The 15,538-nt window shown below is 46.2% G+C and overlaps 1 protein-coding gene across 1 annotated transcript in view; it reads right to left on the reverse strand.

Annotated features, from left to right (window-relative positions):
• Positions 1-15,240, reverse strand: part of LOC8033340 (aminopeptidase N) — a 131,752-nt gene extending 116,512 nt beyond the window's left edge. The window contains exons 1-3 of the mRNA XM_040220923.2: positions 14,755-15,240; positions 9,940-10,286; positions 7,870-8,025 (exon numbers count right to left, since the gene is read on the reverse strand). Of these exons, the coding sequence (XP_040076857.2) occupies positions 7,870-8,025; positions 9,940-10,286; positions 14,755-15,240 (989 nt within the window). The remainder of the gene's footprint in view (positions 1-7,869; positions 8,026-9,939; positions 10,287-14,754) is intronic.
• Positions 15,241-15,538: the final 298 nt, after the last annotated feature.

The raw sequence follows: 15,538 nt of genomic DNA on the forward strand, positions 1-15,538 counted from the left end.
CATCGTTGCTGACGTTGTAGTTAAGCCTTCTCGTTGATGCGAAGAGCTTAATGGGTTATTTGATAATGACCGCCGTTCCCACATATGTTTACCTCATTACGGAGCCCCACGTTCGGCGCCAAGTGTGACGAAGCTTGATTGATCGTCGAAATATATCTTTTAATGTCCGGCTCCGTTGAAACGTGGTGACATTCTTTTTCTTTTCATGCTCGATCTTCTTCTTTCTTCCCTTTTCTTCTAGCGTTCACGCGATTCCGTCACAAATACGAATCACTGTACTGCTCCAGTCACCTCGAGTTTTCCACAGGGCTCAGTGCTTGGCGCGCCACTCTTTCTTATTTACATTAATGACTTGGTGCAGAACTTGTCTTCTTCTCTTTGCCACTTTGCTGAAGGTTGCGTAATATACCGGAAGATAACCGACATATCTGACACTATTGTCTTACAATCTGACCTTAATCGTAAATCACTGTGATGTAACTAGGGCCTAATGAATCTAAACACTGACAAATGTAAACGGATGAAAGAGGCCCGCGCTAAATCGGTATACTTATCATCTTAACAGCAATCCTCTCCCTTCAGTGTCTGCTTACAAGTACCTTGGTGTTCATATAACGTGTAACCTATCTTGGAAGATCCATATTGAATACGTAATTAGCAGTGCTAGCAGTATGCTTTGATAGCTAAACCAATTTTTTTTTCTTGCTCCGTCTTCATTAAAACTAACCATGTACAAAACCCTAATCCGCCCAAACTTAAAATATTCCGCTGCTGTGTGGGACACCGCTCACTCGTCACTAATTGCTCTTATCCAATCCATTCAAAACTGTTCAACTTGTTTCATATTGACAAACTACTATCGCACTGTCAGCGTTTCTACGACGAAAAACACTTTAGGTCTGCCGTTACTAGTTCACCCCGAAAAATCTCTCGTTTAGTATTTTTCTTAAAATATTTCATCAAAACGTTACCCTTCGTCATAGACTAATTACTCCACCATTTTACATATCTGCCCGCATTGACCGTAGCCATAAGGTTGGGATTCCAAATTTAAGACTTCATTATTTCAGTATTTGTTTTGTTTAAACATGCTATTACTGATGTTCACATAATAGTTAATATTTTACAACTCTCTCTCCTCTTCAATGTACTTACCTTGAGGGTATTTGAAATAAATAAAATAAATAAATACGTCGGCTTCAAAGCTGACGAACCCACGCCTCTTTTCCAAGCTACTTTCTGGTGGGACAAAGTTGGACTGTCCTGCCAGAAATGAACTGCACAAACGAGTTTCCAGCGCCCCTCACGCGCCGGCAAGCGATTAAAAAACTTTCACTAACGGCAACACAACAGCTGGTGGATCATTTTTGGACAACATAGAGAATAATACACATTGGTACTACGATTTTCCCACCACTACTTAAATATCAAATCCATAAATCTTAAGATAAGCGAGCGAACTCTGTATTCCCCTCCTCGAAACAAAATGTCGAAGTGCCAAACGAAAGGCGTCTGTCGAAAGCTCGGATGATAATTCCAGATGAACCGCTCTCGTTGTAGCACAGTTGAGCAAGACTATGTACACCTTAGGCACCGTTCATCTCTTCGCTCTGGTCTTTTGTATGCAGCGGTTCTGAAATATCTACTCAAGTTACCTCGAAGGGTTTTGTTGCGTTATTTCTATCAGCCGGAAGTGGAGCGAATGGAACTTGAGTAGGTTTGGTGCTGAACCTACGACACTTACGGCAGTTCTGCAGAATCTGTCCTAAGGTTGTCGTTGTGCTGGACACACCTTCATAGAACAAGGGGTTATGTGCATTCATGACAATCAGTTCTGTAAACTGCTTGTCGTTTAGTAGGATGACGCGAACATAGAGGAGGAAGCTTTCGTTCCTTTCTCAAGCGCCACCAGCTGCCGCCGCATGTGAATCGGTGAAACGGAGGAACATGAGCAATTTCCTTCACTTCCGTCGGCAACAGAGAGGAAAATAGTTTTTTCCTCCATATTTTTCCACTTTTTAGAGTATAGAGAACCTCCTGTGTATATCCTCTGCTGTCACATGTGCCTTCGTTTCGTTCATAATTTCCTGCAGTTGAGCATCGTTAGTCGACCATTTTATTAGCTTTGTGCCTGCATCGTTCATGATGACCTTAGGCGTTTCGTACAATTTTGTTGCTTCTTCCAGTCTGCACCCACCAGGAGGTCGTCCACCTAGCATGAGCTTTGTTACATCGTAGCAATGATCTCTTGATCACCAATGACGTTATTCAGGTGATATTGTAGATTAGAGATCCGCACACTTTTGCGTGAGATGAAGCGTCAAACACCACCCTCGACTTTTTAGTGGTAGATTCCCCTTTAATAATTTCTCTATGTGGCATGTAATACGTTGGAGTCTGAGGATGGTGTTGCTGGTCGGTCGGTACTACTTCCGCTTACCTTAGCTTCATGCGCTGGCAGATTGTCTCGTCATAACCCTGAGGTAGACCTTCGTGACTGGAAAGTTGTTTGAGGCGACGATGTAAGTGAGTCAGAGCTGTTTGTTGATTATCATTCAAAGACTTCAAACAGTCTTCCTTCCAGGGCAATGCTACCCGGTACATTTTCCCAACTTTGACAATGGTCTTGTCAAAGCATTATGTGACATTCAGTTGGCCGTCGGACGCTCCCATATCCGTGATTCATACGCTATACTCCGTTCACTCTTAAGGTGAGACTGCAGCCAATGCCACAAGCACAAGAGCTCGAGGTCCCTGCTTTCAAGCATTTTTCCGCAGAACAAGCACTCGCGCTAGAAACACATGCCTCAAAGCTGTAAGCACGGGCTAGCTCGTGCTTGTAGCTTTGGCTGCAGTCTCAGCTTAAGGATGAACGGCGTATTTGAAGGCCCCAAAAGCCATCGAGAGTTTCGGTGGTTTCTTCCTCGTCGGTCATTGTTTGTGTCCAGAGGACCCACACAATCAGGATCGATTTTGATGGCAATATTCCCTTTTGTATCGAGGGTTCTTGAAGCGTCCCTCTCATCGTAGTGTTTATGGCCACCAAGCCGTCGCTTTCCTTGGATTTAGGAATTTCTCCTGTGAGCAATTTTTATATTTGATCTGATACGGTGAGAAGACTTATTCCACGTGTTGCTTGTACACTAAACTACACCATGTCACCAGCTAGACAGCTTTTTGATCACGCAAAAGGCGCGCAAAGGTGTTATCTGCAATCGAGGCAGCTATGCCTGGCAAATTATCGTTATGGTAATTGCCTCGATTGTGCACTCAGTGTCGTTGTACTGGCTCTTAAGCCGGACCTCAACGACATAGCTATAATGTAATGTTTTTCTTGAGGAGCTAGCAGACGTGCTTTGTGCTAGATTGTTCTTTCTTAAGATTCTGCAATTTAGGCGCCGTGCAACATTAGTGATGAATGACCATTGGTTGTCTTTATCAAAGGTGCCTCTGATGTAGTTACTGCACCTTTTACTGAAGCCCACGCACGGAATGTTTTTAGTTGGATGGAATTGCCCTTCCATTGTCCAACCGAAGACTTGTATTTCGGGTCAGAAGAAGGAACGCAGACGACTGAGTCCACTTTTGTCTCTTCTCGTCTGGGCGAATGATGAATAACACGTTGGTAATGCGTGTCGTTCGTTACAATTCGGGCACCGTGACTGCTTTTTGCAATCCCTTGCACGATGCCCAGGGGTTGTGCTGCGGAAACATCTTATGTTCATTCCCAGTAACTTCTTTTTCTCCATTATAGTATTCTCAGAATCGCAAGAATGTGTGGCGTGTCTTTTAGAGTTGCAAAAATAGCACTCGCCTGTTGTTTGCAGAGTCGAACTGTAACGTTCAGAAGCAGATGAACGAGACTCTGGCTTTCGCTCGTTTGTACGAGCTCCGCTGTGATTGCTCCTTTCCCTGCTTTTGACTTCAATGCGAAGGAACGGCAGCATCTCGTCGATTTCTGATGAGGATGTAGGAGAAGGCGATGAGGTTTCGTCACTTTGAGCTTTTGCTGCATTTATTGGTAGCTTGTATGAAACTTGTCTCTAGTATATTGCTCCACGATGTCGTGAGTTATCGATGGGATGAGAACATCGCAAAGCATGGCTGCGAAGCTTAATGTCGGCACGTTTAGTGTGTTAGGAGCTCCGATGTTCCGCTGCGCAGTTTCGTACTGGTTACTCCGACCTCGGGTATCTGTAGAGGATCAAACAAGGGGAAGATTTCGAAGTTCCGCCAGATGTCCTTGCTCTATTCTCCTTTGATCACCGAAGCATTGCTTCAGTAGGTGAATGGCATCGGCATAACACGCTTTTGTTGTAGGTAGTCCTGCAATTGCCGCTGAGGTATCGTCAGTCAGGTAGCGGCGCAAATGATGAAACTTACTTGTCGTTGACGACGTTTGGCTGGAGTGAATCGTGCCCTCGAACTGCCCCAGAAAGTCTGCCAATGGGCGATGTCCTCTCTGATTATATTGATGTCCTATTTCGGTAGCCTAGACCCACTCATCCTTTAGACTGGGTCAGGTGTGCTGGATGTAGTCGTTGCGTTCGCCCGGCGCGTTGGACATCTGCTAATCTGCAGTTCCTTAACCTTAGAGCGGTGTTCGACAAAAAACATGATGGTCTAGACTTGATATTCGCAACTGCACACTCGATCTCGAACCCCTCATTCGGTAGTAGCGACTGCAACTTCTTGTTAATTTTGTTCAGCTCCGCGTTGCTTGTAGTAAGGCGTTCTTTTATTCCGATGAGTCTGGTTAGGTCTGCATCTATAAGGACTGTTCAACAGTACGGTTCAGTCGTTTATCAACCTGGTGTATTGGGCACGTCGAGTGCTGCGCTTCGCTTTCAATCTATTCATTGCGATTCATTAGAGTCAATCGATTAATGTTTCCCTGCAGGAATCATTCTTGAAAGACCTTCGCGTTACGTTCAGGGTGGTTTGACTCTGTCATTATTAAAGTCTCAGAGTTCCAAGATTAGGGTTAGCTACTAAGGTCACAATTGCCTAGAAAGTTTGCAGCGCCGTCTTGGTCGGGAGATGGTGTTGCGAAGAAGCCTCTCGGGTTTCGACACCAAAACGTCAAGGGTTTTTCCCGTTTAAAAAGTAGAACGTCAAGAGGCCAAGCAATAATCTTTTCTTTAGAAATCCTGTTTCCGGAGGTTCTGGTACGAAAACACATGTTCGCGTTCAATGGATTCACGAGCGACCATGACATACTTTGGAGTAAGACGCTCGTGCCAACGCTCGTGGGGTGCACGCGCGTTCTCTGCCCAAACACATGAAACCGATGAATTACTAAAAAGGTAGATTCAGTTACCGTTAAATTCGTCATTCTCGAGCTGTTCTAGCCTTTCTACTTAGTCTTCATCACTCGCTTTGCTTTTTTCCTTCTTGATTCTCTGCATTTACACTAAACAAAAGCGTTACTATCAACAACAGTTGATAGTAGCGCTTTTTTTTTTGTACGTGTCCTCGTTTTAGCCTTGTTTTTTCGCGCTAATTGTTTTCAATATGTGCATTCAACTAGCCCAACAGTTAATCTTGATCTCGTCATACAAGGATTAAACACAGCTCAGGCAGCGTCTGAAGTACGTTTCAACTATGCACACTAAACATGTTTTCAACCTCGTTATTCGCCGAGCTCCTTCCGTCAATCTGGAAGGAAGCAAGGAAGCAGACATCGGCCGGCTGATGATCGTGCGAGCGCTCGCGCGCCTGAAAGGGGCTACCTTTAAGAGACTGGGCGGGATACCGGCAAGTGTTCTCAAGTCCATCAAAAATATTTCGTGGAGCAGTTAGTGGCTTTCTTCAGAGCAATCCTAAAGGGAGAGAAACCTGTTCCCCAAGACTGGCGAGCTGGCCGTGTTGTAATGATCCCGAAAAGGAGAGGCGATAAACAGTTCCTTGGAGATTTGTCGGCCCTGAAGACCTGTATACAGTACACAAAACCTTCGCCTACATCATCAGAGAACACATGGCAGCATGGGAAGAAACTAACGAGCTGCTCTTCGAACTCCAGGATGGATAACGAATGGGACGGCGTTTCGAAGGGGATAAGGCTGCTGTGTTTCTTTCTAGATGTGGCATAAACATACGACAGCGTGCTGCACGCGCAACTTGTACAGCGTTTGGAGGAGCTCCGTCTTCCAACTCGGTGGTTAGCTCTCATACAGCGCCTCTACCCGAACAACATAGTGAGGACGCAGTTAAACGTGAACGACTCGGCGCAATTCACAGTAGCGAGGGGTCTCCGACAGGGATGTCCGCTCTCCCCACTGTCCGCTATCCCCGATGCATCAGGATTGGGGAAGCGCCTAATCCAGTCAGAGTTGGGCTCTTCACTAGCACACATGGAAGAAAGCGCAGAGGCGAAGTGGGTGTTACTGGGGCTCACCTATGCGGCCGATACTGCAGCGACTTATATGTGAGAATAAGGCGGCTACGCTGGGCCTCCTGTTAAACCCCAAGAAATCGGCGATGCTGGTACTGGTCGGGCCCGAAGAGTCTTCGTTGTACAATATGGTTCTGTACGGTGAACGAATACAGTCACAGGAATTGTAAAAATACCTCGGAGTTTTACTGGCCAAAAAGCCCGAGTACCTGACAGAACATCACGCTCATTTCCGACAGGCAGCTCTGCGAGACACCAGAGCCCTCCGAAAACTCAAGCTGCGGAGTTGTAATCAATTTCTGGTGACGCGTAATCTCTGAAAGGCGGTGGTAGTACCCAGACTTACCTTCGCCAACGCGGTTCTTTGTTTCCCTGGCACAGTGCGGGAAGTCCTGGAACGCCGACAGCACGAGGTTGGGCGTCAGGCTCCGGGCTTTCATGGAATGGTGGCCAAGGAGGCAGTCCAGGGAGATCTCGGGTGGTCGTCTTTCGAGGCCAGGGAGGCAACTAGCAAGATCACCTATGACAACCGTCTCCGCCTCATGGATCGCAACCGATGGGCCAAGAAGCTCTTAGTATACATACCTGACAAGAGCACAAACTGGCTGGAGGAAGCAACTGTACCAGTCAGAAAAGAAATACGGCTTCTTTGCAACCCCTGCAAATACCACTTCAGATGAAAAGTGGGAGTTGGAGATACGAAGCCGGGTGAGAAAGGAGAAGGCACCTTGGTGGACAGAGACGGCAGAGTCTAAGATGATGCTACATCTGTATCATCAATAGAAGCAGAAAAGCTGAGCAGAGACGACACTTTATAATAACACCTTGGGAAGCCGACTCCTTTTTGAGGCGCGTGCAGAAGCACTGCGAACCCTAATGTACCGCCGACGCTTGGAGCAGACAGTGGAACCTTCAGCGTGTTGAGTCTGGTGAGGCAGGCGAGACAATTGAACATGTGGTACTGACGGGCGCAGGCCTGAAACCTGTCCAACCAGCGGATTGTGAACGCGCAACATGGGATTGCGCATTGGCATGGGCGCTCGTTTTATAATCTGCTTTGAGTTTAGCGGTAGGCTCCGCCGGCGGGACCAACAGTAGAAAATGCGCCGTTGCTGAGCCGACGCCCAAGGAAGGCTGGGGTAATGTGTTGAAGTACACGAAAATAAGATTAGAAAACTGATGGCTGCTTGTTCAGTAGCGGGAATAAACACACCCACAGGTTAGGTCCCAAACACCACGGGACCGCCTGATTCAATAAGAATAACCGGAAAATCATCATCACCATCAAATTCTTTAAATGTTGCAGTACAAAGTGTCACGCGGGCGTACTCGAATAAACCTTTTTGTAACCATCAGAATATTTGCAGATAAAAACAAAATAAATAACTGCGTCCTACAAGAGCATTTTCTTGTCGAATAAACCCGCAATTATTGACTTTGACCAACTATAGATTAAAGGCGGTTGTACCACTCACCGCTCTTCACTCTTGGAGATGGCCATGTTGGAGAAGCTTCGGTAGTTCTTGGGCCTGACCACCACCACGCTGAAGGTGGCCCTCAGCGCGGGCTCATCGAAGCACGGGAACGCTCGCCGGGCGTACGTCGGCTGGAAGTGTGTGCCTGTCACGGTGCTGCGCGAGAGGTTCGACGCCGCACCGTGAGACAAATATGAAATAAAACCTGACGCCAATGACTTATATGTTCGTTTACTTGCATACTTCGCTTTTCTATCTGTGCGCGAGCTTAGGTCTGCGACATGCTTTAGAGGGAACGGTGGTCGAGTGTGTTAGTTTAGTGCATGGCCTCTGACGTGGTGTTCTATTTATTAGCTTATTTTATTATTTTTATGGTGGAATATAAACAAAGCTGTCTGTGCTGTGAGTACCAGAAAAGCGAGCGCTAATGTCGTAGTTCTTAGTCCTCAGTTTCTAAAATATATTTTACGTAAAAGAAAAACTTGAAAAGGCTGTTTCTGCGTCTTAGTTCGAGTCGAGCGTCGCAGAAGCGGCAGAGGACTTCCGGGAGACTGGTTCTAGTCTATGAAAGGACTGTAGACAAACTGGCTCTAGATGAAAAAGGCCTTCAGACCCGGGCAGGTTGAAGCACCGTCGGAGAACCCCTCGGTGTCTGAAAATTCAGTTGTACCTGATCTGAATTAGATTACGGAAACCCATCAGGTTTTTTCGTCCACTATCAGTTCACTGGATTATGATAATTTTGCATCAAATTCAAACAAGCCCTTGTGCCAATCCTCTAAGAACCGTCCGTACTCCTGATGACTCAAAACAGTCAAAGTGGCGACTCAAGTCATTCTGGCATTATACGATGTGTGGGCGAAGAGTTTGATTTTCGCTCTGATTCGTCAGCATTTGTCATTCGTGCGGAAATTACGTGTCAAACCGCTACCTGACACCATATCCCAAGGAAAACTGGGATGAAGAATATCCGGTAGTCTGAGTTGTACGCCGATAATTCAGAAACAGTATAAACGTTTTGTGCATATATTTTGTTTCGGCACAATTTAGCATTACATCTGGGTTCTGGTCCCAAAACCCAGATGAGGTTTCGACCCAAAAGTGTATATTTCGAACATTGAAAATTGAATTAGTAATACAACGGTGTACATACAAAGAATACTTTAAAATATTGTAGAATTACTCAAGATGTTCTGAGGAACATATACTCTACATACATTATCACTTCCATTGTTGAACTTAATGTGTTCTCTAAAACAAAAAAAAAAAACACGTTACGACTTTACTCAAGCTTGCAGCTACAGTCTAAAAAAAAAATGTCTGTAAGTTTACTTTTTTGCAGAACACGGAGGCAGCGAATCACGGTGAACAACAGAAAGATTCTCGCAAATGATGAAGCAAATATTACAATTAGGCCTTAGAAATGCAATGTGCCCAGTGACATTAAGACGCAATGCTCCCGTGCCATGACATTTTGTTTTAATCGTATTATTATTGTCTTGATAATTCCCCGAGATCCTTCTGATTGGCGGTCTTCATATTGCCACGAATGATGAGGTGGCGAATAACTGAGTAAGCTGAACGTTTAATGGGGCGAACTTGTGCCCAAAACAAAAAGGAAACAGAGGATAGCAACAGAGCGTCGCGGGCGTCATAGTCGGCGTAACAGCTGGATCGAACGCTGATGCGAAGCTGCTTGCGGATTGCCACGCGGAGCCCCTTATGTACACGCGTTGGCTTCTAGAACACTCGACCTAGACGGTTCGGCGACTAGAACATTCGTACCTCGAACAAGCGACAGAGTTTTCGAATGTACCAGAACACTAAATTGCAAGAACAAATAAAAGACGCGTCGCTCCCAGGAATCGAACCCTGGCTCTTCGCGTGGGAAGCAAGCACGATGACCGTTAGGCCACAGCCGTGCTGCCTGCTTGGCCAGCTGCGCGCGCGGCAATATCGTGAAAAAAAGGGGGAAAATTGTCCACGGTGTATTTAAAAAAAAAAAAATTAGTTTTTGCAAATTACCTTTTAAATCGCGGCATCGAAAAAATAACGAACGTGTTAGCTTACATGCGCTCTCCGTAGTTGCTGAAAGACTTGTAGAGTCCTCGCGGCGACTTATTAATCGAGCCGGCAAACTCCAGTGACAGCGAGTACGTCTCGTTAAACTCAAGAGGAGTCTCGACGTCGATCTTCAGCATTTCTAGGTCGTCATTGACGGCCATTTTCCCGATCCCAATGAAGGTTCTGTCCCCTTCTTTCAGCAGCGTCGTCTGTTGCTCCTTCACAGTGAAGCCGGTGGCGTGTAGAAAGATGGTTTGCGTGGGCTTCAGGCAGCGCAGCAGGATAATGGTCTTGCCCAGGAAATAGGAGTCTCCGTACATAAAATTTTGCTCTTGCCTCGCATCAAGAATCACCTTGCAAAAAAAAGAGAAAGAAAATAGCGTCTGTAAAGCACCGGCAAAACAGCCTGTGCAAGGGTCGTTTACGGTTGTCCTGGACGTTTGTTTCTAATAAATTATTGAACAAGGGTACTATAATGAAACTTGCGGAGGACGTTAGCGTAGCTCGTGAACATTCCCTGCGCGGAGCGGCATATTTCACGTGTGTGCAGCAGTTGCGGCAGTCATGGCTGCAAACAGTATGTCTCTAACTCTGAAGAAGCAGGGTATAATCAAATCTCTTATTGAAAAAATAACCGCAAAATATGTCGGTTTCGAGTGTGAAAAAAGAAATAAAAAGATTGCAAGCACACTATGTGGAACGTACAATACCACGGACAAGAGTGTACAAACGGTGCCAGCAGCTTGGCGACGACGACGACAGCCGGCGACAAATGAACCGCACAAACACGTTCGCCCGACTGCAGTCACGCATCACAATTAGGGGTGTGAGAATATTGAAATTTTCGAATACGAATGAAATATGAATATCAGAAAAAAAAAAGATAACTTCGAATATCGAATATCTTGCGAATATCTGTACCAGTAATAAATAACAAAATAAATTATGCAAATACTTTTCCTTCTACGCCTCGCAAGTGGGCTCAGTTTCGTCCTCTGCGCATGAGAAAGGAAGTAGCTGTGACGTCAGAACGCCGAACCCTGATTGGCTGATCGCGACTCCCTATCTGAGCGTCGTCTGCTCGCAACGTCGTCTGCGTCTGTCTTACCTTTCCTCCGACTTTCGAAAGTGCAGGTCTTTACACGAAAGTGCAGGTCTCGACTTCGCCTTTCAGAGAAAGTAGACGGAAATAACTCGAGCGGTACGTTGTTTTTGGCTAACAACTAGCAGACGCGCGTCAAGGAGGGAAGTCAAAGGACTCACTGGCGAGGTGTCCCGAGGCGCCGAGGTTTGTTTGCGAAGAACCGAGAGTGAGGGTGGTTTTACCTCGTTTCACCTTATGTGCGAGCGAAGGCAAAGCTGGAAGCGCGAGCGCAAAAGTTCCGTGCGTTCAGGCTTTGCTCGAGCGCGCGAGCTGGGGAGAAACGCAAAAAGCGCCGGTCTCGCGCTTCTAGCTTTGGCTTCGCTTGGAGATAATGTGAAACGAAGTATAGTGTCCGCAAGTTCCTTCCCAAATAATCTTTCCCTCCTTTCGTGTGCGGCGAGACCCCTCATTCTTTAACGGCGTCGGTGGGTTGGCGCAGTTAACGTCGTCTGCTTTACGTCTGCTAGTCAAAGCGGTGGCTGCTTTACCTTTCCTGCGTCTGTCGGAGATTCACCGCTTTTTCACCGGCGAGAGTCACCGTTGCCTCGGGAAACAAGGAGATAACAAGAGAAAGAAATTGACCTCTTAATTTAAAATCGAGGTCAGCGATCAAAGTATGATACGGGAAGGGTTCACACTTAACGGTCGCGCGGGCATATTGCATTCAGCACGCCAGCCGGTCGTGGGCAGACGGTCGCCGAGTCGCGGAGTGCCTGCTAGGCCTAACTGCCCAACTCGCTTGGTTGCGTTCGGTGGAATCGTGGCCGTTGGAACTTTTCCCGGGTGTTTGTGGATCCAGCGTTCTTGTTCGTCCTGGTCTGTTTCAATTACTTTTTACTTTTTTCTTGCTGCTTGAAGTCGGAACGCGTGAGAAGCGCACGTAGAAAAATAAACGTCCGTGGGTCGTCGCGACCGTGACGCTGTCGGCCATGCTGATTCGATCATAAGAAGTGCGTAAGACAGCTTCGGAGCTATCGTAGGATTTCGTCGTAACCTGCGCACAACTTACGAAGATTTCGTTTCGTGAATACGAATTTGTTCTTAAGTTTTGTCTTACGCACATTTTTGGCGTAAGATGGTTTCGTGAATCTGGCCTCTGCACTTGCGAAAGTCGCAGGAAAGGTAAGACAGACGCAGACGGCGTTGCGAGCAGACGACGTTGCAAAGGAGCCGGACGATGCTCAGACAGGGGGTCGCGATCAGCCAATCAGGGCTCGGCGTTCTGACGTCACTGCTACCTCCTGCGTAAGAAGCACACGAACTTGCCCTCCGCATTTCTTCAAACCCGAAAATTATGTTGACAAATTCAAGTAAATGAAACTCCCTGACTAGGCAGCCTTATAAACAATGCAGCTGGAAACGCAGCTATTGTACCTTCACTACTAATGACTTGTCAACTGTACATGAAAGTAGACAAAATTTACAACTGATAAGTTATACAAATTTACAAACTTAAGAGTGTAGAGAACTGCACATGTCTAGATAGCATGTAAAAATGCAGCCTGTAATGTTCTCACACAAACAACTGGTTGTAACATTTTTTAAAGAAAATAATTAAAATTGTCCTTGACGAGCCAGCAAGTTCGATATCATCTGCTAATGCAAAACTGCAAATCATCATGCAAGAAAATTAATTGTTCCAGATGTTTAGAACATAAGCGCTCTCTTTTCGCAGTGACAACTGTTCCTGCAGCAAGAAATACCCTTGCTGCCGAAGCAAAAATTTTAAGGTCTCTAGAAAAGTAACTTACAATGCAGCTCGTCAATACGAAAACCAAAACTGCTTCTTTGTCGTGAGCTAACACATTCGTCTGCACGATTCTAACGCGCACTTTTTGTTCGCCAAAATCGGTGCCCAAATATTCACAAGCTTTACAATAAAAAAAACAAAAAAAAAAAACCGCAATGCTCGGCATAAGGTGGCTTGCCCCATCGCCATTGTGACCGTTTGTTTACATTCACCATTCACTATTTTGATATCCGTAACACGCCCATTCTCTCGCGTCTACAGGCTCGTGTCTGTCGTTGTAAGATGGAAAAACAAAAAAAAAAAAATCTGCTAGGGGTCTTTAATTAAGCGAAAGGCCATCACGCTAGCGGGAAAAGATCACAACAGAGCGGCACTGCCTGGCCTCGCAATGCCAGCGACTCGACGAGCTCGCAGTGTTGTTTGGTAGACGACCCTCCCAGAGGCGACGGTCGCGCACTCGTACAAGTGTAAAAAACGCTTTAGGAGAAAGCAAGGATTACCTCTGTGGGCAGCGAAAAACCATCGTAGGTTTCTGAGAATGGTGGCTAGTGCACGACATTTGTTTGTGCTGGCGTGCGTTTTATAAAATCTGTTATAAGAGGTATGCGTCCAACCTTCATATTTTTTGCCTTCGTGGTAGAATCGGCAGCAATTTGCTTTTTGAATATCTGGGAGCTAAATCACGTTAGATTTGGCAGCGCGTTAAAATCGAGCAAACAGAGTAGTTCTACGAATTACATAAACGGTGAGGATTTATAGGAAAAGGGCAACAATACCCGCCATCTAAGGAGACCAAATACAACTTCAAAGGAAGCTATGAGTGTTTAGGGCATGTCACCCGCGCAGATTATTTGGAATTTTATCGAATATTCGTACATAGCCCGAATATTGGGCCATAACCAAATATTCAAAAATTTCAGAATATGCCCTTCTTGAATCGAATACGAATCGAATAAGAAAAACATTCGATTCGTATTCAAAATGTTGAATATTCGCAGACCCCTAATCACAATGCTTTCTACAAAAAAGCAAAACAACAAAAACAATAAACATTAGGGAGCTACCAAAACAATAACAGAGGTCACTGGACGTGTATACGCAGATTATTTTGGAAAAAGCTGATACAGTTTTGCGCTTGTAGAATTTTTTACTTGCTTTGTGGACATAAACGTCCCGGCCAAACCTTGATCAACCCTTGTACCTTGCGTTGGGTCGGCAAAAGTCAATGGAGTGCACGGTTAATTATGTCTTCTTAATTATATTAACCTGCACTGTTTAAAAGGCGAGAGGAATTGAAAACAAGGCTAAGGTAGAACGTCGACAACATAGGTCGCTGTGGTGGACGTCCTAAACTGTAAAGTTGCCCAACGAAGGCGTCACTGATTTGGCTTTCTATCTTACATTTAATTTACGGGTGACAGATTACAACGTTCAAATGTTTTCTGGATGCGCCAAAATGTACTGGCAACAGAAGGAATAAAACGAACTCGGGGCGAGGCACGACGAACATCTCTTCGTTGTCGTCCCTCGTTTCAGGTTTGTTTTATTCTTTCTATTTCCAGTCAATGTTACCAACACGATCTTCAGTTAATGTGAACCAAAATGTTATAGCGCACTTTTCCTCCCGCCACAACCTACAACAAGAAGATATCCTATAGGTACCTGAATATATATCTGATGTTGTTTTCAGAGCAAATCGAAACAAACAGAAGTCAAATAAATCAGCGCAAAATATGTATACTAAGCAACAGAAAGCCCTGACCTTTTGTAAGCAAGTGAATGCCTCCATAGACGCGATCGTAAAGGCAGAAACGCGAAGAAAGTCCATGTTACACTTTTCTGCAACATTATGGGACGCCAACGTGATACAGTGGTCGAGTAGGCAGCAGCGCCAAGGCCACGATGTACCGCATTATTCGTTGCTCACCTTGAACATGACGTCATAGTGGATTGGCTCCAAATGGCCAGGCAGCTTTTCGGGAAAGTCCGTCCTCAGAGGAGGCACGTAGTCCTCGGGTTCCGCCTTGGACGTGGCGGGCTTTTCTGACGTCGAGGCCTGAGGACGGGTGATGAAGAACACGCGATCGGTGGCTCGGCGCTCGTCCAGCTCTTTGTACCACGGCACTGGCGGTGGTCCAGGCAGCGGATGCTGGGGTCCCGAAGGTTCTTTGGCCCTGATGGACTGATCGCGAGCTGGGACGGCTGGGGCTGCCCCCTTGATGTCCGGCGAGGTGGCCTTCTTTGAGCCGCCGACAAACATCATCCAGATGAGCAGCAGGCCGCCCAGGGAGAGCAGGACGGCCACCAAGACGCCGACGCGAGTGTACGAGGCCTGCTGGGAGGACGGGTTCGAAGAAGGCCGCGAACCTCCGGGCTTCGTGGACGACTCCCCACCCTCCGTATCTGTCGACATGGTGCGCTGGGGGAAGCGATTTGTTTCTCTCTCGCGTTTAGGTGCTTGATATTCTCGTTCATTCATGGCTTTCCATGGTGCATATCAACTATGCAGCTAACCTTGGTCGAGCGGCCCCCAATCTGACAGAGGCTTATTGTGGAAAAGGCGCCGTGTAACCGAGATTTTTATTGAACGTCGAAAAATCCCCAGATGTTCGAAATTAATCCCCAGTCTTTCGTTGGGGTGTGCCAGATACCCTTCTTTGGTTTGGCACGTAAAATACCAAACTTCTAATTCAACCATGCAGCTCGTCGGA

The sequence above is a fragment of the Ixodes scapularis genome, unplaced genomic scaffold (assembly GCF_016920785.2).
Source record: "Ixodes scapularis isolate PalLabHiFi unplaced genomic scaffold, ASM1692078v2 PGA_scaffold0__279_contigs__length_252992795, whole genome shotgun sequence".
Lineage (NCBI taxonomy): Eukaryota > Metazoa > Arthropoda > Arachnida > Ixodida > Ixodidae > Ixodes > Ixodes scapularis.